At 36.6% G+C, this 24,461-nt stretch overlaps 1 protein-coding gene across 4 annotated transcripts in view; it reads right to left on the bottom strand.

The window, feature by feature from the left end:
* The window catches only part of LOC116268567 (DENN domain-containing protein 4C), a 79,242-nt gene that overhangs the window by 33,560 nt on the left and 21,221 nt on the right, over window positions 1-24,461 (bottom strand). For 2 of the 4 annotated variants that reach the window (XM_031661732.1, XM_031661735.1), the window contains 10 exons: window positions 19,645-19,790; window positions 18,173-18,208; window positions 17,953-18,083; window positions 15,979-16,111; window positions 11,914-12,120; window positions 8,902-9,030; window positions 7,606-7,750; window positions 7,188-7,334; window positions 2,934-3,056; window positions 1,291-1,437 (listed from right to left, as the gene is read on the bottom strand). In XM_031661732.1, coding sequence (XP_031517592.1) covers window positions 1,291-1,437; window positions 2,934-3,056; window positions 7,188-7,334; window positions 7,606-7,750; window positions 8,902-9,030; window positions 11,914-12,120; window positions 15,979-16,111; window positions 17,953-18,083; window positions 18,173-18,208; window positions 19,645-19,790 — 1,344 coding nt within the window. The remainder of the gene's footprint in view (window positions 1-1,290; window positions 1,438-2,933; window positions 3,057-7,187; window positions 7,335-7,605; window positions 7,751-8,901; window positions 9,031-11,913; window positions 12,121-15,978; window positions 16,112-17,952; window positions 18,084-18,172; window positions 18,209-19,644; window positions 19,791-24,461) is intronic. The other 2 variants (XM_031661733.1, XM_031661734.1) reach the window with 2 other exon arrangements.

The raw sequence follows: 24,461 nt of genomic DNA, 5'->3' as shown, positions 1-24,461 counted from the left end.
ATAAATTAATCAGAATAAGCATTTAGAGATATTCTTTTAAGCCTTCATGGGAATTAAACTAGCCTATTTTACAACTCAAAATATGTACCTGCTTTGAAAGCTGTTCCCAATATTTGAGAAACAAATCTTTGCAAATATTACTGGTTCTCACAGTATTTCCAGGAATTTAACAGCACATTTTATTCAATGTTAAAAAAAAAAATTGCTATACTGACAAAAGCCCCATTATCCTCACCCTTCATTCTTAATATGAAAATAAGTTAAAAAGGGAAGGAAACACAGCAGTCCACAATGTCCAGTTCAATATTTTGAGAGGACGCTAAGCCTCTGACAAAGAAAACTCTTCCCTCCTTTTCCCCAGCATCTCTGCTATCAAGAGGTTGGGAAAATGGGATCTGCAATGTATATATCAATTATTTTCTCAAAAAACCTTTAGCCCCACCACCTCTTGAGCACTAACCAAACAAGTAATGAGTGAAACTCAGAGTCACGGTAAATACAAAGAGAAAAGACTTTAAGAACAGGAGTACTTTTACATTGGTTTAAGAAGCTGAACAAATTAATTTCTGTAAAGTCATACAATAGATACATCTTCAGACAAGACAGTCAACTTTAGAAAAGTGAACTGCAGCCACCACTAATGAAGGGCAAAGGATGCAGGCCAATTTCATCGTCTTTTAAAATCATATACTTAGACGTGTGCCAGAAGAGTCTTGGGAGGCCTATATATAATGAAAGTAGAAAACTCAAATTCAAGGGAGTCATACACACAGAGTTATTTAGTACAATAATCACAAATAAAAAGTGGCTTGGGGTACCTATAACAATGGCCAAAATCAAAGACCCACTGGCATATCTGTGTAGAGCGGAAATGACGTGAATCTTTTTCTTCCATTTCCCTTCAGTGATAGGAATTAACCGGCCACTCATAAGCCCTCTGGAATTTGATCACATCACTGCCTCTCTGTTCATGATGCATACAGGAAGCCCTACAAGTACACTTTCTCATTATCTAAAATGAGAAAGAGTGGCCAAATGGAGAACAGGCACCACAACAGGAAAGGGTATTCTAAATAACAATTAAACACACTAAATACTTCTTTTAAAAATCAAACACCTTTAAATAACAATATTTTCAATTTCTTTAGCTGATTTAGAGAATTCAAAAGTCCCTTCTGGCTCTTTAGCATGTTCATTACAATTAAGTCAAAAATTTAATGTCATTAAAGACACATACGTGTCTATAGACGTTTATTTTAAATATTTAATAACCAAAATGTAAAGACTTACCGGTGCTACTTTTCCTGCTGTTGATATCAAATATACCAGACGGAACTTTCACAATACTGCTGCCCCATGCAGGAGATTCAGTAGGACTGTGAGGCTCTGGACTAGGTTGTGAATGTTTTGCCACAATAGCAGAGGCATCACACACCTCTGGAAAAAAAAAATTTGGATGTTATCATTCCTACTTTTGCCAATATTAAACAGAAACCATATACTGACTTTTACATATTGTATGTATTTTTCTCCAACAGTCAGTGTGTCTATTTTACTTTAGACACAAAGTAAAATAGACTGTGTCTGGTTTACTTTATGCCATAAATGCTGCCATTAACTGAAATGCTTTGTTTAACCATTCAATAATCCTAACATAAAAGTTCTTTAGTGAATCAATAAAGTCTCTGGTCTTCAGTTCTTCTCATCACTTGGCAAGCAGGAGAGGGGCTTGCTTCTCCAAAACTCTGGAGTATAAAATAAGTAACATTAAATAAAGTATACTTTTGTGAAAGAGAACAGGAAGAGTGTCTTTCTTATTCCATAAGCCAAAATATTCCTTCATATTTTCATAAAATTATTACAACAAATTATCTCTGCCTTAATGAGTCCTATAAAAAACAGGAAAAACCACATAGACTTTTTTTTTTTTTTGAGATAGAGTCTTGCTCTTATCACCCAGGCTGGAGTGCAATGGCACAGTAGCGGCTCACTGCAACCTCCGCTTCCCAGGTTCAAGCGATTCTCCTGCCTCAGCCTCCCCAGTACCTGGGATTACAGGTGTCTGCCACCATGCCTGGCTAATTTTTGTATTTTTAGTAGAGACGGGGTTTCACCACATTGGCCAGGCTGGTCTCGAACTCCTGGCCTCAAGCGATCTGCCCGCCTCAATCTCCCAAAGTGCTGGGATCACAGGCATGAGCCACCGCACCCAGCCCACATAGACTATTTTTAACCTACCAATGAAAACTATGCACCTAGATATTTGAAGGACTGCTAGTGAAAGAGCCTTTCAAAATTAAAAATGGCACTAAAATAGAAGTTTTGATGACTCAAAGTTTAGTCCTGGTTCTGTCAAAAGTAGTTATGTAAATATGGCAAATACCTCAATGGGTCATACTTTCCTGCAAAATTAAGGGCTGACCTACAGAGTGTGGTGGCTCACACCTGTAATCCCAGCACTTTGGGAGGCTGAGGCGGGAAGATCACTTAAGTTCAGGAGGTCAAGACTAGCCGGGCAACATGGCGAGACATTGTCTCTACAAAACATAAAAAAATTAGCTGGGCATGGTTGCATGTGCCTGTGGTCCCAGCTGACAGGGGACTGAGGCAGGAGGATCATGAGGCCAGGAGACCAGGGCTGCAGTAAGACATGTTCTCGCCACTGCACTCAGCCTAGGTGAGAGAGCAAGACTCTGTCTCTAAAACAAAAAAAAAAAAGAAAAGAAAAAGAAAAAGAAACAAAGTCTCTTAAATTTTAAAACTTCAGAGACTACCAAAATCTACCTTATATGTACTGTTAAGTACATAGCATCTTAGGAGCCAGACCTTACATTTGTGAAAATAATCATCAAAGCTATCAACTAAGATAAACTTTTAATTATTAATAATGCAGGTATTATTCTAAGTAAAGTTCGTAAATATCAGGACTTAACCTTCTGTTTGCATTTTTGTTTTAGTTATCAATTCTCTTGTTGCTTGTTCTTCAGGCACATGAATTTCTGCATCATCCTTTATAAGTTCATCCTTAGACCCATATCCTTGGTCAGACTGACCACCTGTTAAAAAGAATGCAGACTTACATATAAATGTTTTCATATACTTATAATTCATATATAAAATATCAAAAGAAAATTCCACTGACCTACACAATTACGGTTAGACAAAAGACAAGAAAGCACACAAGGAACACAGAACATTTTAAAAATAATGATAAGCCGCAAAGAACAGTAGAAACAGGAACATCAAAGACTAAACACATTTGGAAGCACTACATCTTAATTTCTTCATCTGTAAATTAAAAAGATGTAGACAAGATGTTTGGAAAAGTGTCTTTTGAAGAGTGTCTACAGAATGCTACCTTCCCTGTAAGAAAAAAACACACATACATCTGCTTACTTTTGCAAAAAGAAATGCAGGAAAAATAAACCAGGAAACAGTAAAGATGGTTACCTACCACGGTTGGGGGGAAATAAGATGCAATGAATAAAGAGGGATAAAACTTCTCTATGTATAGCTTATGGTATTGTTTTTATCTCTGGAGATACAATACACTTCTGCATGTTAAAAAAAATTAGTAAGATAAAGGGGGTGCAACTGAATACAAATGGAAACAAATGAAGCCAACTATATTTCCCATGAATAATATAACCCCACTGAAAGGGCCAGGGGAGGACTAATCCAAGTAACTTTGAACACATTATTTTGAATATCCACCTTAAGCCTAAGAGTAATAGTCAAATCCTGAACTGCTTAGTAGGTTTGTTTTTCACAGAGAAATGGGTGTGACAATTCTGAAATTCTTTTTTATGTACAGTACACATATTTTCTAGCTTAGGAAAAAAGTTTAGAAGCAGTAACACTGTGGTAACAGTGATCCCAAATCTTGGCTTCTAAAATCTATTCCCCATGAGCAAGAACCTGGGGTCCCTGAAGAAATGGCTGATTCCAGAGCTCAGACAGAGAAGGTATAAGATTGAGCTAGAACATTTTGTTGTGCCAAAAAGGTAGTGTTCAGAAACATAATGGGAGAGTATCTAAAGGATATAAAAAACAGCTTAAAGGAGCTTCCACTGGCCCACACAGGGATAATTTGAGGACAAATAAGGGCAGTAATGAATTATATTTCAATGAATAAAACAGGAACCCATCAGTCCATACTGATAATAAATAAGAAAAAAACAGAGAATGGAGAATTTTCCATATACTAGAACATCGTCTTCTAAATTTGAAAACAGTGATAGAATTGGCAGAATCACCACTTTGTAGCCATCACAGTAATGACTGGTTCAGGCAAGCATCATCAATGGATGCCAAATTTAAAAGAGAAAGTGTCATGAGAAAGGATATTAGCACATTGTCTCAGAGTGTCCTTTCAAAAATAGCTTATTATCTGAGAGGAAGAAAAAGATTATAGTAACTAAGCACAGAGAAACCAGACAATAGTGAGACTAGGTGATCCAAATTAATATCACCGATGAAGGACAGACTGTGTATGCCTGTAGGATGTGACAACTTGAGAAGTATTCAACATCATTTATGTAGCACACCCATGGATGCATAACCTAATCGCTAGGAAATAACAGACAAACCCAAGTTAAGAAACATTCCACAAAATAATTAAAATGAATTCTTCAAAAAGGCCAAGGTCATAAAAGATTTTTTAAAAGGCTAAGGAACTGTGCCAGGTTAAGGAAGACTAAAGAAAGGGAGTTAAAGTACCACAAGGAACACTGGGATAACTGACAAACTTGGAATATAAACTATGAAGTAGTATATCAATGTTTTCTTCAATTTGGTAACTAAAGTGTGGTTGTATATAAGAGAAAATACCACTGAAATAATAAAGAGGTAAAAGGGCAAGATGTATGTAACCTGCTCACATGATTTAGGAAAAAGAAATGGTATGTGTATGCATACCGAATGAAAATAATAAAGCAAATGTGGCAAACTAAAAAGGAGGGAATCTAGATTAAAGATATGAGAGTTTTCTGTATTATTCTTGCAACTTTTCTGTAAGTTTGAAATTATTTTAAATATTTTAAAAGTCTGTTTTGACTTTAAAGTTCTATAATTTAAAATCAAAACTAAGATCAGGTACTAGAGAAAACAGTATAAAGATGTCAATAAAGGACACATAAAATAACATATGCAGTACCTCCATTTTCCATCACTTATTACACTGCCACTCAGACTCTGGGTTTGCCATACAACAAAAGAATTAATGTCTTTAAATACTACTACTTAGAATGACTAACTTCAGTCACTTTTTTACTAGCTCCCTCAAAAAGTCTGGTAAAGCAATATGGTGCCATGAAATGAACACTAGGCTGGGACTCGGGTAGATTAAAACCAAACATGCTCCTAACAGCTAAGTCACTCTGTACCAGGTACCAAGTGGAAAGATTCCACGAGATAATCCTTAATGAAATGAGCAACTTAAGCATCTGGGCTGAAAACCCCAAAAGCATCAAATGGCATTGTCAGAAGTTCTACAGAGGTACACCATCACTGCAAATTCAGTATGTGGCATTCAGTTATTTGAAATGCAGCTAAAATATAAATAAAGGGGACCTGAAAGTTTGCGCCCAACTACTGAAGTCTTTATACCAAACACCCAGGATTACTAGGAGACTGGTATTTCCATTAAAGGAGTAAATTGCCTCTATAATAAGATAAACTTAAAATTCTGAAGGAATAAGAGGAGAGGTGTTTATCTATTACTATTCCTGGTAAACGTTTACATACAAAAAATGTTTTTTGTTTTTTATACATGAAGCCCATTTCTTCTACAAGTATCATGAAAAAATATTAGATGAAATAAAATATGGTGGCTTTAAAATAAAAGTTTCATAAAAATTCTTATTTGTTAATATAATATACAAACATGATGGCAAACTGAGGAAGTTAATTACAAACAGGATTGTAACCTATAGCTTTATGTTGACTTTCAAATTTACACATGCTCCTGTAATTATATGAAGGTTGTTTTTAGCACAAGAATTCAGCAAGATCAGTTTTGGAAAGCAATAGCCACACCACCTCAACAGCTGAAACAATCACTTCTTCAATGCCTATAACACTATTTGTCACAATGATGCTACAAACCAACCTTAAAATAAGAATTTTAGCAAGGCATAATATATTTTCAAATAAGATAACAAATATGCTTTGCAAACTGACCATGAAAAGTTAGTTGGATATTTTCAATAGAGTCTATATATGATTACATTTACCTGAAGGAGAAAAGGCAAGAAAATGAAAACTGTTTACCACTAATAACAATACTTAAAATACAATGAAAGGTCTTTCCCCCACCCTTGCATGTCAGCAAAATTTAACCTAATAAATGGGAAATTACCTGATGTGGTTAACATTCAAGGGTAGCATTAATGCACACGTGTATCCATAGCTTCACGTCATACAAGTCTGTCTGCACCCCACACCATGACAGCCAAGGACAAATGCAGCACCAAGAAACAGCACAGAGCAAAAAGCAAAGCAACAAAGAGCAGAGAAAAGGAAACTTCAGTCATTGAGACAAGTTCATCAGATGAAGTACAGGAATTAGACCCAGAATTCTTTTTAAAGGAAGGCTTGAGATATTAAAAACAACCACAACAAAAAAAACAACACAAGAAGAAGGATGTGCAACACACATATATCTGCACAATGTGCTACTTTAGTTACACTTATTTCTAACTTCAGAGGAGAGGGATGGCTATGTACATAAAAGCAGCTTCAACAGCTTCTCAGATCTTAAAAAATGTAACTTAAAGAAATTACTTTCTCTCATTGTGTGACTTACTTCCTTCCCTCTTTAATATTCATACTCTTAAAATTTTAAGATACATTTTCTATTTAATTTTTTTAAAAGATTTGCAAGTTGTCACTACTTTTCAAGTTCCTTAACTCATGATTCCTAATTATAGCATACACTTTCATAAATTAATGATAAGCAAATACAAAGAAGCATCACGCTAGAGCACTGTGCACAGCACTCCCATACTAATTTTGTACTACAGGAAATAAAGAGAAGTGATCTGCAGACTCTATTGTTTCTCTTGTAAGTATACAGTACTTTCAAAGTAGTCATATCACACAAACTCAAGAAGGGAAGAAGCTTTTTGAAAAAGGAAAGATTTAACATGAGAGTAAGTGAACGGTTAGTAAAATCTGGATTTTAGTACCTGTGCTAGAGTGATTATCAATGGACTCAAGCCTGATTAAATCTCTGACGAAGACTGTGTGCTCCCCATTGTTAGCATCATTAGAACTATCCACGCTACCGTGGCTCACCGTGTCCCCATCACTTCCACCTGTGACATTCTGAAGAGCTAAAGATAAGGACAATAGCAATTCAATAACTCATGCATTGATAATCTCTTACACTAAACATGAATGACCCACAGTTCATTTATGGTTGCAGAACACTTTCTAAATTTCTGGAAAAAAATAAAAACAATTTTGGACTAAGATAATCTGTCTTTAAATGTATGTGAAAATGTCTACCAGAATTTAAGTTTTCTACTTCACATAGCTAAAAATTCATATGCCTATAAAGCTCATGGTTCAGCAAGGAAGTATATTTCTAATCACATGTATTACCTGATATTGAGGAGACCTGTGACCTTTGCACAGTCTTTTTAAGCGGCTGCCTAAACTGTGCCAAGCCATGTACCACATTCCGTACCTTCGTCCATAAGAAGATACCACTGCGGGTACTGCTAGGCCACGGGCTCTCCAAAACTACCTAAAGGTAAAATAAGGGTAAAAATAATGTTAATTAGCAATATCTGATTTTAAAAATTCATACATATGTGTGTGTATATGTTTATATATATACACACAAATATAAACAGTTATACTGGCCAAGAGGTATATAAAAAAATGCTAAACATTACTAAACATGAGAGAAATGCAAAGTAAGACTACAATGAGATATCTTATCACCTCGTACTTGTTAGAATCACTATTGTCAAAAAAACAAAAGATGTTGATTAAGGATGTGGACAAAAGAACCCCTACACACTCTTGGTAGAAATGCAATTAGTATAGTCATTAAAAAGATTCCTCAAAAACAGTATAGAGTTTCCTAAAAATATTAAAACTAGAACTACCATACCATCCAACAATCCTATATTACTGGGTATAGATATGCAAAATAAATGAAATCAGTATATTGAAGACCGATCTGTACTCCTATGTTTATTGCAGCATTATTCACAATAACCAAGATATGAAATCAACCTAAGTGTTCATCAATGTATGAATGAAGAAAATGTGGTATATATACACAATGAAATACTATTCAGGCTGAAATACAAAAGGAAACCCAGTCATTTGTGACAATATGAATGAACCCAGAGGACATTATAGTAAGTGAAATAAGCCAGGCACAAAAAGACAAATACCACATGATCTCACATATATATGAGATCCAAGAAAGTGAAACCCATAAAAGTAGAGATTAGAACTATTGTTACCAGGGGCTTTGGGAGGTGAGGGGAAAGTATCGGAAGATGTTGGTCAAAGGATACAAAATTTCAGTTCGATAGGAGAAATAAATTCAAGAGATCTATTAAACAACATGGGGACTACAGTTAATAACAACAGATTGTATTTTGAAAATTGCTAAGAGACTAGAAGTATTCTCACCAGAAAACAATGGTAAGTACGTGAAGGCATATTTTAATTACTTAACAGTTCAATTGAGCCATTCCACAATATACATATCTCAAAACATCATATTGTACATGAAAAATATATATACTTTTTGTCAATTTTTAAAAAATAAACATATTCCAAAACCTCCTTTAATAGGAGTTTCATGAATAACAAAACCTATACAAAATAATCATTCTCGATAAGCACCACAACTTGCCTACTGTCGATCCTACTTACCTTATTATAATAACCATAAGTAATAGCATTAGGCTTTATCCTAGCAGTTTTCATTTCAAATAAGACTCTCACTGCTAAAACAGGATGACCCCAAAGTCCACAAAGCTGCATCACTACTCGATAGCACACCTAACAAAAGAAAAAAAAAAAGGAAGTGTCAGTAATTAGTATACTATGAATTGTAGAGATTTTACTGAATTCTTTCCATGAAGTTATTATAAAGCAGTATTTTCTCCTTTGTTCTGCTTTGAGCATCTCAGCAAATTATTTTTAAGACCTATTCAGGCTGGGTGCAGTGGCTCACACCTCACAGCACTTAGGGAGGCTGAGGCAGGTGCATCACCTGAGGTCAGGAGTTTGAGACCAACCTGGCCAACATGGTGAAACCCCATATCTACTAATAGTACAAAAATTAGATGGGCATGGTGGTGCATACCTGTAATCCCAGCTACTTGGGAGGCTGAGGCATGAGAATTGCTTGAACCCAGGAGGCAGACTTTGTAATGAGCCCAGATCACACCACTGCACTCCAGCGTGGGCGACAGAGTGAAACTCTGTCTCAAAACAAAACAAAACAAAACAAAAATCTATTCATTAATGCAAGTATCATCATTATTAACTATTTCATATAAGACATATGTGTCCATGTTCCATTTGTTTGAGTAACTAAATCACCACAAAGAGAAAAACTATTACTCCTCATAATTTGAGAGGTAATTCATTTCTAAAATCAAAGATAGAGGCTGGGAGCAATGGCTCACGCCCATAATCCCAGAATTTTGGCAGGCCCACGCAGGCAGATCACCTGAGGTCAGGAGTTTGAGATCAGCCTGGCCAACACAGTGAAACCCCATCGCTACAAAAAAAAAATACAAAAATTAGCCATGCGTGGTGGCAAGCACTTATAGTCCCAGCTACTTGGGAGAGTGAGGCAGTAGAATTGCTGGAACCCAGGAGTCGGAGATTGTAGTGAGCCGAGACTGCACCACCGCACTCTAGCCTGAAGGAAAAGAGTAAAACTGTCTCTAAATAAACAAATAAATAAATAAATATAAATAAAATCAAGTATAATTAAAGTCTCTCTCTCCCCAATCACTATGCTTTCCATTCAATGCCAAAGGAATTAAAGACAGTATCTCCAAAATGCCTATAGAACAAATAGGATTTGTCTTCAAAAGAATGAGAAGACAGTTAAATATACTATAACATTGTTAGCAAAGACTTTTCATTTTTAATTCCAATCTAGTTCAAAATATCATTTATAGTTATCTTAACACCAAAAAAAAATTTTTAAGGGAAAAATAGCATTGGAAAAAGCTAAATAAGTGCCTCAGTTTCCTCAACCATTAACTGGATAGTATCAGTCTCTACTTCTTAGGATGGTTTCTAAGGCTTGAGAGAGAAAATGCATGAAAATGCCTCGTACATCATTCACTGAGTGCTTACTATGAACCAGGCACTTTAAGTATATTAAGTGATTTAACCTTCAAACTAACCTACAATTAAGGTACTAACTATTATTATCTACCTCAGTGGTTCTCCAGGAGCAATTTTGTTCTCTGGGAACATTTTTGATTGTCATGATCTGTGCAGGGAAACAGAGGCATATAGTTGGTAGAGGCCAGGGATACCACTAAACATCCTACACAATGTACAAGACACAAGACAGGCCCCTAAAATAAACAATTATGTGGGCCAAAACATCAATAGTGCCAAAGTTGAGAAGCTCAAAGCTACATTTTCAAATAGATAATCCAAAATACAAACAAGTTACATAGGCCAGGTGCAGCGGCTCGTATCTATAATCTTGGCACTTTGGGAGGCCAAGCAGAAGGATGGCTTGACACCATGAGTTTGAGACCAGCCCAGGCAACATATCAAGACCCCATCTCTACAAAAAATAAAACTAAAATATTAGATGTGGTGGTGTGCACCTGTAATCCCAGCTACTTGGGAGGCTGAGGCAGGAAGATTGCTTGAGCCCTGAAGTTCTCGGCTGCAGTGAGCTGTGATAGTGCCACTGCACTCCAGCTTGGGCACGAGTATATATATATATATATATATATATTTTTGAGTATATATAAATATTTTTTAATAAAAAAATATATTTTTAATGTATATCTTTAAATAGATTATATAACTCACCTTAGGACACAGGTCCTTAGTGGAAAGCCACTTACTAAAAGCCTATTCCCTATCTGCTCCCCAACAAAGTTAAAAGAACAAAAGGAAGCCAGCCACAGTGGCTCATGCCTGCAGTCCCTGCACTTTGGGAGGCCAAGGTGGGGGTTCAAGAGCCAGGAGTTCAATACCAGCCTGAGCAAAAAAGTTAGGCTCCATTCTTTAAAAATAAAAAAAATCAAAAGAAGAAAAACCATATGCCAGGCACAGGACTGTATGCCTGAAGTCCTAGCTACTTGGGAGACAGGTGGGAGAATTGCTTGAGCCCAGGAGTTCAAGGCTGCAGTGAGTCATGACCATTCAACTGCACTCCAGCCTGGGCGAGAGAGGAGCAAGACTCCATCTCTTTAAAAATAACAAACATGGCCAGACATGATGGCGCATGCCTGTAATCCCAGCACTGAGAGCTGAGGCAGGCAGATCATTGAGGCCAGGAGTTTGAGACCAGCCTGGCCAACATGGTGAGACCCCATCTCTATCAAAAATACAAAAAAAAAAAAATTAGCCAGGTATGGTGACATGTGCCTACAATTCCAGCTACTTGGGAAGCACAAGAGCTGTCTGAATCCAGGAGGCAGAGGCTGAAGTGAGCCAAGGACGCACCACTGAACTCCAGCCTGGGTGACAGAGTGAGACTCTGTCTCAAAAACAAATAAATAAGTAAAATAAAAAATAAACACAAGCATCAGCTCCATGTAACAGAGTAATAGTTTTATCTTTCCTGCTTAATGAAAATGCTTGAGCACACTTTAAGGCAACTTAGATCCAAATTTTATTAGAAGTACAAAAATAAAATTTACCTTAGAAACAATGTCAATTTGTTATACTTGCCTCATCTAAGGGATCCACATCTGTTTTCCTCATCTTAATAAGTACATCATATGCCTGCTGAAGTGCTCTGACTTTAGGATGAGAAACCCTAACATAGGCCGGAAGACAAATAAACCATAAACTGTAACAATGACTGAACAGACACTTGGCCCACTGTGATGGATTTGTATAACATCTCTTCGCCAATTTATGAGCTGTTTTTATTTCCTAGAAAGAGAATAAAATATTACGATATTTATTAAAATTCATTAGGGTGAGGGGAGAAGTGAGAAGGAAAAGGGAGAGGAGAATTTAAGTAAAACTTGACCCCTAAAATCAAGCACTTCAAAGTTGACTTTTGTGAGTGGCTTCCTGTTTATTAGTGCTAACGGTTCCCCTGAACACTCATTTACAATAATACTTCATACTATACCAAAACTATTTGTTAGCAAGCATGTGTCTCTTAACAGAGTAGAAATTAAGAGCAAATATCATTCATCTTTTTGTATTAGAATGGCTCATAACATGTCTTTTACAAACAAGGAACTCATTTTTGATGGGTGAAAAAGTGATATTCTTCTCACTCTTCCCTTCGCTAAAGTTTGAGATGCTCTAGGCTATCTCCTGCCAAGATTTCCACTCTGTCTTCCCAAGCTACAGTCTATGTTAACTCCCTCACTGACATATTCCTTAAAAAAGACCTATTTCTGGCCAGGTACGGTGGCTCATGCCCGTAATCCTAGCACTTTGGGAGGCCAAGGCGGACGGATTACAAGGTCAGGAGATCAAGACCAGCCTGGCCAACATGGTGAAACCCGGTCTGTACTTAAAATACGAAAATTAGCCGGGCGTGGTGGCGTGTGCCTGTGGTCCCAGCTACTCGGGAGGTTGAGGCAGGAGAATTGTTTGAACCAGAGAGTCGGAGGTTGCAGTGAGCCAAGACCGCACCACTGCACTCTGGCAACAGAGGGAGACTCCGTCTCAAAAAAAAAAAACAAAAAAAAAACCAATCTACTCCTTTGCAGTCAACATAAACTTTCCCACCTCCTAGTTTGATAGTCGTGTTTTCTAGTTCAGCTTTTCATTCTGATTTAGGTAGAAGAGAGAATAGGGTATCAAAATCATCTGCTGAGCTTTTTTTTTTGAGATGGAGTCTTGCTTTTGTCACCAAGGCTGGAGTGCAATGGCATGATCTCAGCTCACTGCAACCCCCACCTCCTGGGTTCAAGTGATTCTCCTGCCTCAGCCTCCTGAGTAGCTGGGATTACAGGCACCCACCACCATGCCCAGCTAATTTTTGTGTGTGTATTTTTAGTAGAGACAGAGTTTCACCACATTGGCCAGGCTGGTCTCGAACTCTGACCTCAGGTGATCCGCCCGCCTCAGCCTCCCAAAGCGCTGGGATCATAGAAGTGAACTGCCGTGCCCAGCCATCTGCTGAGCTTTATCAAACTATATATATTCCCAGAAACTACAGAGCCTATCACATATATCAGAATGCCATTTTATGCTTTGCACTAAAGATTCCTCCACTAGTCTACGTTCTAAATAAAAAAATTTGGAGGCCGGGCATGGTGGTTCATGTCTATAATCCCAGCACTCTGGGAAGCCAAGGCAGGTGGATCACAAGGTCAAGACATTGAGATCATCCTGGCCAACATGGTAAAGCCCCGTCTCTACTAAAAATACAAAAATTAGCTGGGTGTGGTGGTGGGTGCCTGTAATCCCAGCCACTCAGGAGGCTGAGGCAGGAAAATCGCTTGAGCCTGGGAGACGGAGGTTGCAGTGAGCCGAGATCGTGCCACTGCACTCCAGCCTGGGTGACACAGCGAGACTCCACCCTAAAAAAAAAAAAACAAAAACAAAAACAAAAAAACTTGGTATATTAATTTTACTTTTGAGCTCAATCTCCACAATACTTCAGTATATATTTAAAAACATATGCCCTTGTTTTTCTAAGATCCTATGATTCTTTTCTTTTTCAGTTAGCCTGAAAAAAAAATTCTGCTATAAATGAGATTTAGAGGCTGAGTTAGCAAAATTTTCTCATTTTAGAAATTTGCCTTTTGTTAGCTGGTAACAGTAAAAAAAAAATTCTTTAGTATTCTCTTCGAAAAACTGAAAGAAATATGAACTGTATGAATGAAATTAGGAAATACCTCAGGATATCTCTAGGATTTAGGGGTCTATCCCATAAATTAGTAAAATCTGAACTAAGATTTTCATCGTGAAATTTTCCACATTTTGAAGATCCCCAAAATGTCAGTGTATGTATAAAGGATGTTTAATTTTAACTCATATGTAACCACAGCTTAGTTCTTTATACCTAAATCACATATAGTAATAAAGCAAGATGTCTAGTTGTCCTAAGTTAACTCCCTTTGGATTATAATACTTGGAATAAAGTATATTTACATTAGCCATTAGGGAAATGCAAATTTAAAATACAACTTCATACTCACTAAATGGCTATAATCAAAAAGACAAACAATAACAAGAATTGACAAGGATATGTTGTAAAACTGGAACCCTCACACACTGCTGGTGGGAATGGAAAGTGGTGCAGCCACTTTGGAAAACAGCCTGGAAGTGCCTCAAAGGGTTGAACACAGAGTAACCATTTGACATAGCAATTTACTCCTAGATATATAACCTCCCGAAAAACAAAAACATACATCCAAACAAACACTTATACACAAATGTTCATTTGCAATATTCGTAATAGCCAAAAAGTAGGAAGCAGCCACATGTTTATGAACAGACAAATAAAATATGGTATATCCATACAATGGAATATTATTCAGCAATAAAAATTATTACTGATATATGCTGCAACATGGATGAATCCTGAAATGTTACACTAAATGAAAGAAGCCAGTAACAAAAGAATACATATTATGCAGTTCTACTGGTGAAATGCTCAGAATAGACAAATTTATAGACAGAAAACAGACTTGTGGTTGCCTAGGGCTGCTGGGGATTGAGAATTGGGGTTAATGGCTAAAGGATGCAAACTTTCTTTTGGGGTTGATGAAAATATTCTAAAATTAATTGTGGGGGTGATTGTACAAACCTGTAAAATATACTAAAAGCCACCAAATCATACACTTTAAGTGGGTATGCTGTATGGTATATGAATTATATTTCAATTAAGTTTTCTAAAAAGTATATTTGGTTCCTACAGACTCTTTTTTTTTTTTTTCTTGAGACAGATTTTGCTCCTGTTGCCCAGGCTGGAGTGCAATAGCTCAATCCCAGCTCACCACAACCTCCGTCTCCCAGGTTCAAGCAATTCTCCTGCCTCAGCCTCCCGAGTAGCTGGGATTATAGGCATGCACCACCACGCCTGGCTAATTTTGTATTTTCAGTAGAGACGGGGTTTCTCCATGTTGGTCAGGTTGGTCTCAAACTCCCCACCTCAGGTGATCCGCCTGCCTCGGCCTCCCAAAGTGCTGGGATTACAGGCATGAGCCACCGCACCCGGCCAATTCCTATGGATAGTCTTAAAGCATAAACATAAGCATTCGAAAACTTCAGCCTTGACTGATTGACAGATAGATAGATAGATAGATAGATAGATAGATAGATAGATAGATAGACAGACAGATAGATTAATAGATACACAGACTTTTTTGAGATGGAGTTTCACTCTTGTCGCCCAGGCTGGAGTGCAGTGGCAAAATCTCGGCTCACTGCAACCTCCATCTCCCGGGTTCAAGCGATTCTCCTGCCTCAGCCTCCCGAGTAGCTGGGATCACAGGCGCCTGCCACCATACCCGGCTTATTTTTGTATTTTTAATGGAGATGGGGTTTCACCAAGTTGGCCAGGCTGGTCTCTAACTCCTGACCTCAAGTGATTTGCTCACCTGAGCCTCCCAAAGTGCTGGGATTACAGGCATGAGCCACCATGCTCGGCCCAGACTTGATATTTTAAGTAGGCTTGCAAGAAATCTAGTTAAATTCAATAACAACCATAGTGAGTCTTCAAATGGTTGTTGTGGGTGATCATTCTAAACTATGAGCTGCATATTGCATATACATATTTTACATATTAAATGAACATGTATTAGATAAAGAATATCTGACCTGTTTAGTTCTCTTAGCCATGAGAGCTGGACTCTTTGTAATGCTACTCCCAGTAGGGTGTCTACTAAAACAAAGTTTCAACTCCTGCGGTCTGTCAAAAAGCTTAAGGTCCAGTCTTGGAAAGTATTTGTAACTAAAATAAAAAGCAAAAATAGAACTGCTGATTTAAAACACACCAACTCTTCATATTATTCCAGCGTTTAGGCAAATATTTCTAAACTTTAAATAGTACCCCAAATTATTTTAAATGCTTATATAGAAAAAATACTTTTTAAAATTTTTAAATGATATAACATACAGAGACCACCTTCATGAAAATTTTGTCTCTTCCCCACCCTACTTGTTATTTTCAATCAGTCTCTAAACCACAGAAAACTCTGATTAAAGGGAGAAATAACTCCTTCAAGAGAATCCATGTATTCCATAATTTATGTTTTAAAAAATTTTAGTATACTTCATAATTTTATGTTTTTCTTCATAAAATTACCTTGCATAGGTATTTAAAATAAAAAAATCCATAAAATCTTTATTTTAAGGATGTACCACAATTTAAGCAGTTTTTCACTGCTGGACATTATGAGGTTGTAGATTGTTTCTAAATTTCTCCAATTAAATATTTTCATATGTATATCTTTGTGAATACTTTTGCTTAATTTCATAGGATGAATATCCAATAATAGAATTTGCTAGGTCCATGTTTATCAAAAGAATTAAAATTATTATAATTAATATCAAATTATTTCAAAAAAGATTATACTTAAACATACATTCTAACTACTAGCATAACCTATTCTCAATGTCAAAAGTTTCTATTCATCAATTTGGTTTGCATTTCTTTGAATGCAAAAAACCATAACATGTTTTTATATTATTGACTTTGGCTTTCTTGGAAATTGTCTACTTATTTCTTTTGGCCAATTTTCTTCTAGGAGATATTGCCTTTCCATATTTGATTTTATCTTGTTTGTCAGTATCTGCATTCCAATTTCTAGCAGTTAAGCCAAAGTAGAAAAGAATTCTATAGTTAACATGAAATCAAAATAGTATTTAATTAACCCATTCAATCCCAGATATATTCTTCATTCTGATCCAGTCCTCTTGATATTATACATTAATTCTCTATTTTAGGAAGGTACTTACTTTACTTTCCATTTTAGAAATTTTTTTAGAAACACAGCCTAAGACAATAACTGTGTACGTACACAAAGATATAGACAGCAAATAACAACAAACAAATCCGTAAGAGGCTAGTTAAATAAATCATAATAAATGCATACAATGTCGTCATTACAAATGATAAGGCACAAAAATACTTAATGGCATGGGAAAATGTTCAGACCACTAAAGGCAAACATAGATTACAAAGGGAATCTACCTGATGAACTCATACATGCAATACATACACAAATAAATCCACATAAATACATGCCCACAATTGTTAAGAGACACAGGTACTGGTGCTAGAATGATGTATTAGTTTTCCATTTTCGTTTGATTTTCTAAATTTATTAAATTTATAGTAATAAAAAAACTACAAAATCCATTCTAATTTCTTAAAAGAGTCACATCCAAATCCTATCTTTTATCTTAAAAAAGAGTAAATTCCTGGCCCTCTACCTTAAGTTTTCTCGGAAAATTACCAATTCATAAGAATTTCACAGTCTTTGTATCAACAATAAAACTCCCAAAGTGAGCGGGAAGCCTCATAAAAGTAACATTTTTCTTCTTCAGAATTGAAACTTTTAAAGATTAAAATACAAACACTAAGGTAAACAATGATCAACATCTGACAATATCATCCAATTTTTAAATTATAACACCTAGTGGCATTTCCATAAAATATTTATCTACATTAGTTCACCAAATTAATAACGAAAATGAGTTTCACAAAAGACTAATATACATATCTACTAATAAAAATTAAAAGAAACTAATAGGCTGTGCCTAAATAGCTCTTTGAAAACTTCCTACTACCTGTACTTTGGTGACAGGTCCTTTCCATCATCAGGAGGTGGCTCTGGTGGCATTATAAATACAGTATGCTCACTTTTCTGTGAATCATCCAGTTCTATCAATCTGGTATCTTCTGCTGAATCAAAATCAACCTGAAAATAATTATTTTTCCCCAATTAATTTGCATACAAACAAGATCTAATTCTGAAATTTCAACCCTTAAAGTCTAAGAAAAACATACCTTATCTGATTTCTCTGTGCCTTTATCAGGAAACAACTAGAAAAAAAGAAAACAGATTCCTAATGAAAATGTCCACTATGAATTTAATAGACATTTTTATCTTACATTCTGATTTAGAAAAAAACTACCCCTTTTCAGTACCGGCTGATACAAAACATTGCAAAGTATATTTTTAGGCTAACTACATACTCTTAGGCTAAAGCATAATTTTTTACTTGTGGCTATTAGGATAGAAAACTATTTTGATTAGTCATTTTGTAAACCTTAAGACAAAAGATGACCAATCACAAGGTTATCTGGCTTCTCAAATAAAAAATTTCATTACTATTAAGCCCCTTTATTAGTGATTGACATTAAGCTTCTCATATAACTGGAAGACACTGGAATATCAATTTTGTAAATAAACAAAAATGTTGAATAGTTTTAATTATATACCTGGAATTTTAGATCACACTGATAGGAGAAAATTATTCAAATCTTCTAAGGCACATGAATCATGAGGGGGCCAAAAAAATTAACATTGTAATATTCTACCTTTTTTGGATACAATCTCAAATGTTATATAATATACGGTTTGCATAAAAAACTGGCCCCAAGATCTACTTAGCAAAAATAAGAATTATATTAAAAGTTAGGAAAAATTATAACCAAGTCATTGCTGTCAAGAATCAATTTTAACTTCCTTAGGATGGGTGGGTAAAGCTTTAAAATTTAACATTTCCATCTTCCATTAGAACAAAAGAAACATACTAGGCAAAAGAATTTGGAAAGACATTAAAACAAAAGAACACAACTTCTATTACCCATAAAACTAAACATTTTTTAATTTAAAAACCTAAATCTTAAAGTAAATCTTATTCATTTAAATTAAAAAAAAATAAACTCACAAGGCTCAAGGAAATGTTCTTAGTTTTACAACTCAATAGTTGTAAATGAAAGTGAGATTTAAAGAGAAAATTTACTGGCTGGACATGGTGGCTCATCCTGTAATCCCAAGGATTTGTGAGGCCAAGGTGGGAGGATCGCTTGAGCCCAGGAGTTTGAGACCAGCCTGGGCAATACAGTGAGACCTCATCTCTACTAAAAATTTAAAAAACTAGCCAGGCGTAGCACATGCCTGTAGTCCTAGCTACTCGGAAGGCTAAGGTGGGAGAATCACTTCAGGCAAGAAGTTTGAAGTTGCAATGAGCTATGATCATGCGACTGCAACCCAGCCTGGGTGACAGAATGAGATGCTGTTTCAATCAATGGATCAATCAATAAAGAGGAGAAAACTTGGCTATATGTGGTAGCAACTTGATACCACAAAGAAAATTATTCTTATATTCAGCTCAGAATCAGTAACACATACACACACATACACAACCCTATACTGTCTTCCTTATATCACTCTAGACTAACAATAACAATGATAATTATACAGGTAAGGCAAACTTTTTTTTCTAAACACTAGTATAAGTACAAACTTTTACCTTTTCTATGCAATCATCAAAAAATGCTAATCCAGTATCTTTATCACTTACAAAACTGCATTCTTCAATGAAACGAATAAAAATCTGTGTTTTGGATAAAAGGGTATAGAATTTTGCATAGGCACGATCTCGACTTTTTAAAAACCCTGAGGAAAACAAAATTATAATTAAATTCAAATTTTAAACTGGAATTCGATATTATAGTAAACATTAAACTTGTACTTATCTATATTACATTCTCTTTATCTATATGTGTATATATCGACATTTAAAGAGAAGCTTCTACAAATTGAGTATCCCTTATCTGAAATGCTTGGGACCAAAAGTGTTTCAGATTTCGAATTTTTTTTTTTTAAGATTTTGAAATATTTGCATGCGCACAATCAGATATCTTGGGGATGAGACCCAAGTAAACAGGAAATTCATTTATGTTTCATATATACATTATACACACAGTCTGAAGGGAATGTTATACAATACTTTCAATGATCTTGTGCATGAAACAAAGTGTGTGTTAAGTACTTACGTGTGGAATTTTCCACTTGTGGCATCATGTCAGCACTCAGAAAGTTTCGGATTCTGGGCATTCCAGGTTTTGGATTTTCAGATTAGGGAAGCTCAACCTGTAGTAACTACATATATAGCTCCTTCTGCCTAATTAAACCATGAAAAATACTTAACTTCTATCAACCCCTTCACTGAAATCTGAATCCCCTATAAGGAACCTCCAGCTCTACAACTTTTAAGTAGAAATTTCTCTGATACTCTGCATACTCTTGAGTCCACAGTCAATTTCCAAAGAGCCAATGTCCTTCCTCTTTAATGTCACAAGACCATTATTTCTGTATTGCTTTTCAAATTTCTGCTTATTAAAGTTTCAAGCATCTGGCTATTCCACCATTTCCTCTATTAATCGTAGTCCTCTATTAATTGCAGGGACACTCCTTCATTCACTGAAGACCAGGACATTTGATTCAAAGTCTCCTCCTTTCTAATCCCTACCACCATCATTCTTCCACACCCAGAAGCACAAATCATGAAAACACTTTAGGTTCGTCTTCATTCCTTTTTTTTTTTTTGAGACAGAGTCTAGCTCTTGTCCTCCAGGCTGGAGTGTGGCGGCATGATCTTGGCTCACTGCAACCTCCGCCTCCCAGGTTCAAGTGATTCTCTGCCTCAGCCTCCTGAGTAGCTGGGATTAGAGGTGCCCATCACCATACCTGGCTAACTTTTGTATTTTTCGTAGAGACAGGGTTTTACCATGTTGGTCAGGCTGGTCTCGAACTTCTGACCTCAGGTGATCAGCCCGCCTCGGCCTCCCAAAGTTCCGGCATTACAGGCGTGAGCCACTGCACCTGGCCTCTTTTCTTTTAAGAGATGGGTGTCTTGCTATGTTGACAAGGCTGGTCTCGAACTCCTGGCCTCAAGTGATCCTCCCATCTCAGCCTCCCAAACTGCTAGAATTACAAGCATGAACCACCATGCCCAGCCTTCATTCCTTGATTTTCAATGATCCTATGCTCCATCCTACCTCAATCACCAACTTCAACACACAGTCACAGTCCCTTGACTTTACTTGCTAGCATTCAAAGCAGCACTGCCTTCCAAATCTCTCATTTTCACATCACTTCCAGCCCATCACCTCTGCCTATCTGGTCTCTTTAATTAAGTATTTCTACTAAGTGTTTTAGCGTTTTTTATTGGGGGAGCAGAGAGGGAAGGCTCATTGAAATCTCCAATCCACTGGCCCTTTTACCTCCACGTACATCCTCCCATCTTCACTTCTTTCTCTATCTAATACTGATTCCATGCTATATCCATCATTTCAATTACTGTTTTGTCAATACTCTCAACCCTTTTGCTCTTTTGTCTTTCTGGTTAAACCTACCTAGCATAACCCAGCTCTGGAAGAATGTACTGCTTGCCTTCTCTGGATCTGCATTAGGGTGACTAAGCATAAGTTAAGGGGAAAAAAGTTCCACAACTAGGCAGATTAGAAGCACTTATGCCTTCATCCCTGACCAGCAATCCTACTACATTTCTAGAATCAATTTAATTTTCCTTTTCACATGTTTCCACAACTATTTCCTATTTGTATATGCTCTCCCTTCATGTTTTTGTGCCCCCTCCATACCCCGAAATGAGCATACTTTATATTGCAATGAAAATGCAGATCATTAAATAGAAACTATGTATACTATCTCACTACATAACTTATGACTCTTTAACAGTTATCATTCATTCCTTCTGTCTTTTTACAGTGGATATGTCCCTCCTCCTATCTAAGGACAAACCATCACATGACTTCAGGATTCCAGCCCCTTCCAGTGTTCTCGGGATAAATCTCCCTCTCTATTAACTACTTCTCTCTTTTTTTTTTTTCTTTTTTGAGATGGAGTCTTGTTCTATTACCCAGAATGGAGTTCAGTGGTGTAATCTCGGCTCACTACAACCTCCACCTCCCAGGTTCAAGTGATTCTCCTGCCTCAGCCTCCCAAATAACTGGGACTACAGGCATGCGCCACCACTCCCGGCTAATGTTTGTATTTTTAGTAGAGACGGACGGGGTTTTGCCATGTTGGCCAGGCTGATCTCAAACTCCTGACCTCAAGTGATCTGCCTGTCTCGGCCTCCCAAAATGCTGGGATTACAGGCGTGGGCCACTGTGCCCAGCCTCTATTAGCTATTTCTCATCAGCATACTCAAGTCTCTTTTTCTATCTTTAAAAAAAAAAAAAAAGCCTTCGATCTGCTCCTTCCCTTTTTTCTGTTGTTTTACTTTTTATAAAGGGCATGGCCATTCACTTGGTTGTTAAAGGCAAAACCCTCAAAGCTGCTCTTGACATCTCCCACTCTATCTTACATTCCATATTCAATTACCAGGTTCTACTTGATCTAATTCCTAAACAAATCATTCTTCTATTCACACTATCATCAATTAATCCAGGTCACCTCTAATAATCCCTAGAACCAATGTGGCTGCTTCCTAAATAGAAGATCCATGCTTCAATGCCTCCAGTGCAATCTCTGTATGGAAGCCAAGGAGATTCTTCTTTTTAACATTTCAAAGAGTGATTTTTTTAAAAAATGCAAATCTGATCCTATTACCTAATGAAATATCCTTTACAGGCTTCCAATTACTCTTAGGATAAAAACTGAAACCAGCACTAATCCTAAAACATCCTGCATAACCTAGTTAATGCCACCATTTCAAACATGGTTTTCTCTGCAGCCTTTCTTTGACGCTGTGGTCCTGATTCCCATCCCTTTTATATACTAATTAGTAGAGAAAAGCTTAAATAAAATAGAAATAAATTATTCTCCACAAGTTATAATGAAAAGGCTTTCTTTCCTTCTAGTGGATCCAGGCAATGATAGCAAAGGCTGCTAAACCAAATAAGTCAAAGGCTAACGGGTGACCTACAATGAATGAATGAGGCTGACAACACCTTAAACCTATTAGGAACACTAAAAGTAGGACAGCCAGACATGTATGTGCCTCTCAAGATGATGCAATAGGAAGAAGTGAGCACCATGTATTTTGGCACTTCTTGCCAAGATAATTAAACCTGAATCTAACCAAGCTGCTAGATCTGCACTGTTTAATTCAGTAGTCACTATCTTCATATGGCAATTTAGCACTTGAAATGTAACTGATCCAAATTAAGACACACTGTAAGTAAAAAATACATGCCAGAACTGAAAGATGTGGGCCAAGCGCAGAGGCTCAAGCCTGTAATCCCAGCATTTTGGAAGGCCAAGGCAGGCGGATCACCTGAGGTCAGCAGATCGAGACCAGTCTGGCCAACATGGCTAAACCCCGTCTCCACTTAAAATAGAAAAATTAGCCAGGCATGGTGGTGCACGCCTATAATCCCAGCTACTCGGGAGGCTGAGGAGGGAGAATCACTTGAGCCTGGGAGGCAGAGGTTGCAGTGAGCCAAGATTGCATCACTGCATTCTACCTGGGCAACAGAGCAAGACCGTCTTTATAAAAAAAAAAAAAAAAAAAAGATGTTTGTGAAAAAAATGTAAACGATTTCATCAATAATTTTAAAAATCAGATTACATGCTGAAATGCTACTATTTTCCCCCTATTTTTCACTTTTTTATTGTGGCTACTAAAATAATTTTAAATTTTACATGTGGCTTACATTGTGTTTCTACTGGACACTGCAGCTCTTGAACCTACCACAAGTTTACAGGCAATACAAGTGGTAGAAGAAATGGTAAATAAGAACATAAGGTAAAATAAGCCAAAACCACATATACAAAATTCCTAGTTAATTACTATTGCTTTTTAGACCCAAACTTAAAAGTAGCACACCAAAGGATACCTTAGGACACTAATATTCCTTGTTATTTCTTCAAGGAATATTTCTCTGACCTAACTAGCACTATCACTGTGATCAATACTTTCCTTCAAAACACACTTCTTAAGATAGTTAGTATTTACATTTTGTTCTTGTCTAATGTCTGTGTCCCCTAGTAAACCAAATGCTGAACTGTTTACAATAAAACCTTAGGGCCTGAAAACTGAGTAAGTATCTTTTCAAATTCCTTTAGTGATGTCACTCCCGTACAATCCATATTCTTCATCTGGCATTTACAACTACCCACAATCTGAGCCCTAATCTTATTTTCAGCCTTATCTTCCACAGCACCTCTAAAGCTCATCACTCTGGTCAAATTGTACCATGTAATCTTTTTTCCCAAATGTGCTGTCATGAGTGAAACTGTGTCCCCCTCAAAATGTATACATACATATATATATATATGTATTTTTTTTTGAGATGAAATTTCAGTCTTGTTGCCCAG

Source organism: Papio anubis, unplaced genomic scaffold (genome assembly GCF_008728515.1).
Source record: "Papio anubis isolate 15944 unplaced genomic scaffold, Panubis1.0 scaffold241, whole genome shotgun sequence".
Lineage (NCBI taxonomy): Eukaryota > Metazoa > Chordata > Mammalia > Primates > Cercopithecidae > Papio > Papio anubis.
The sequence above is the reverse complement of the archived record's forward strand: the minus strand, read 5'-3'. Positions and strand labels throughout refer to the sequence as shown.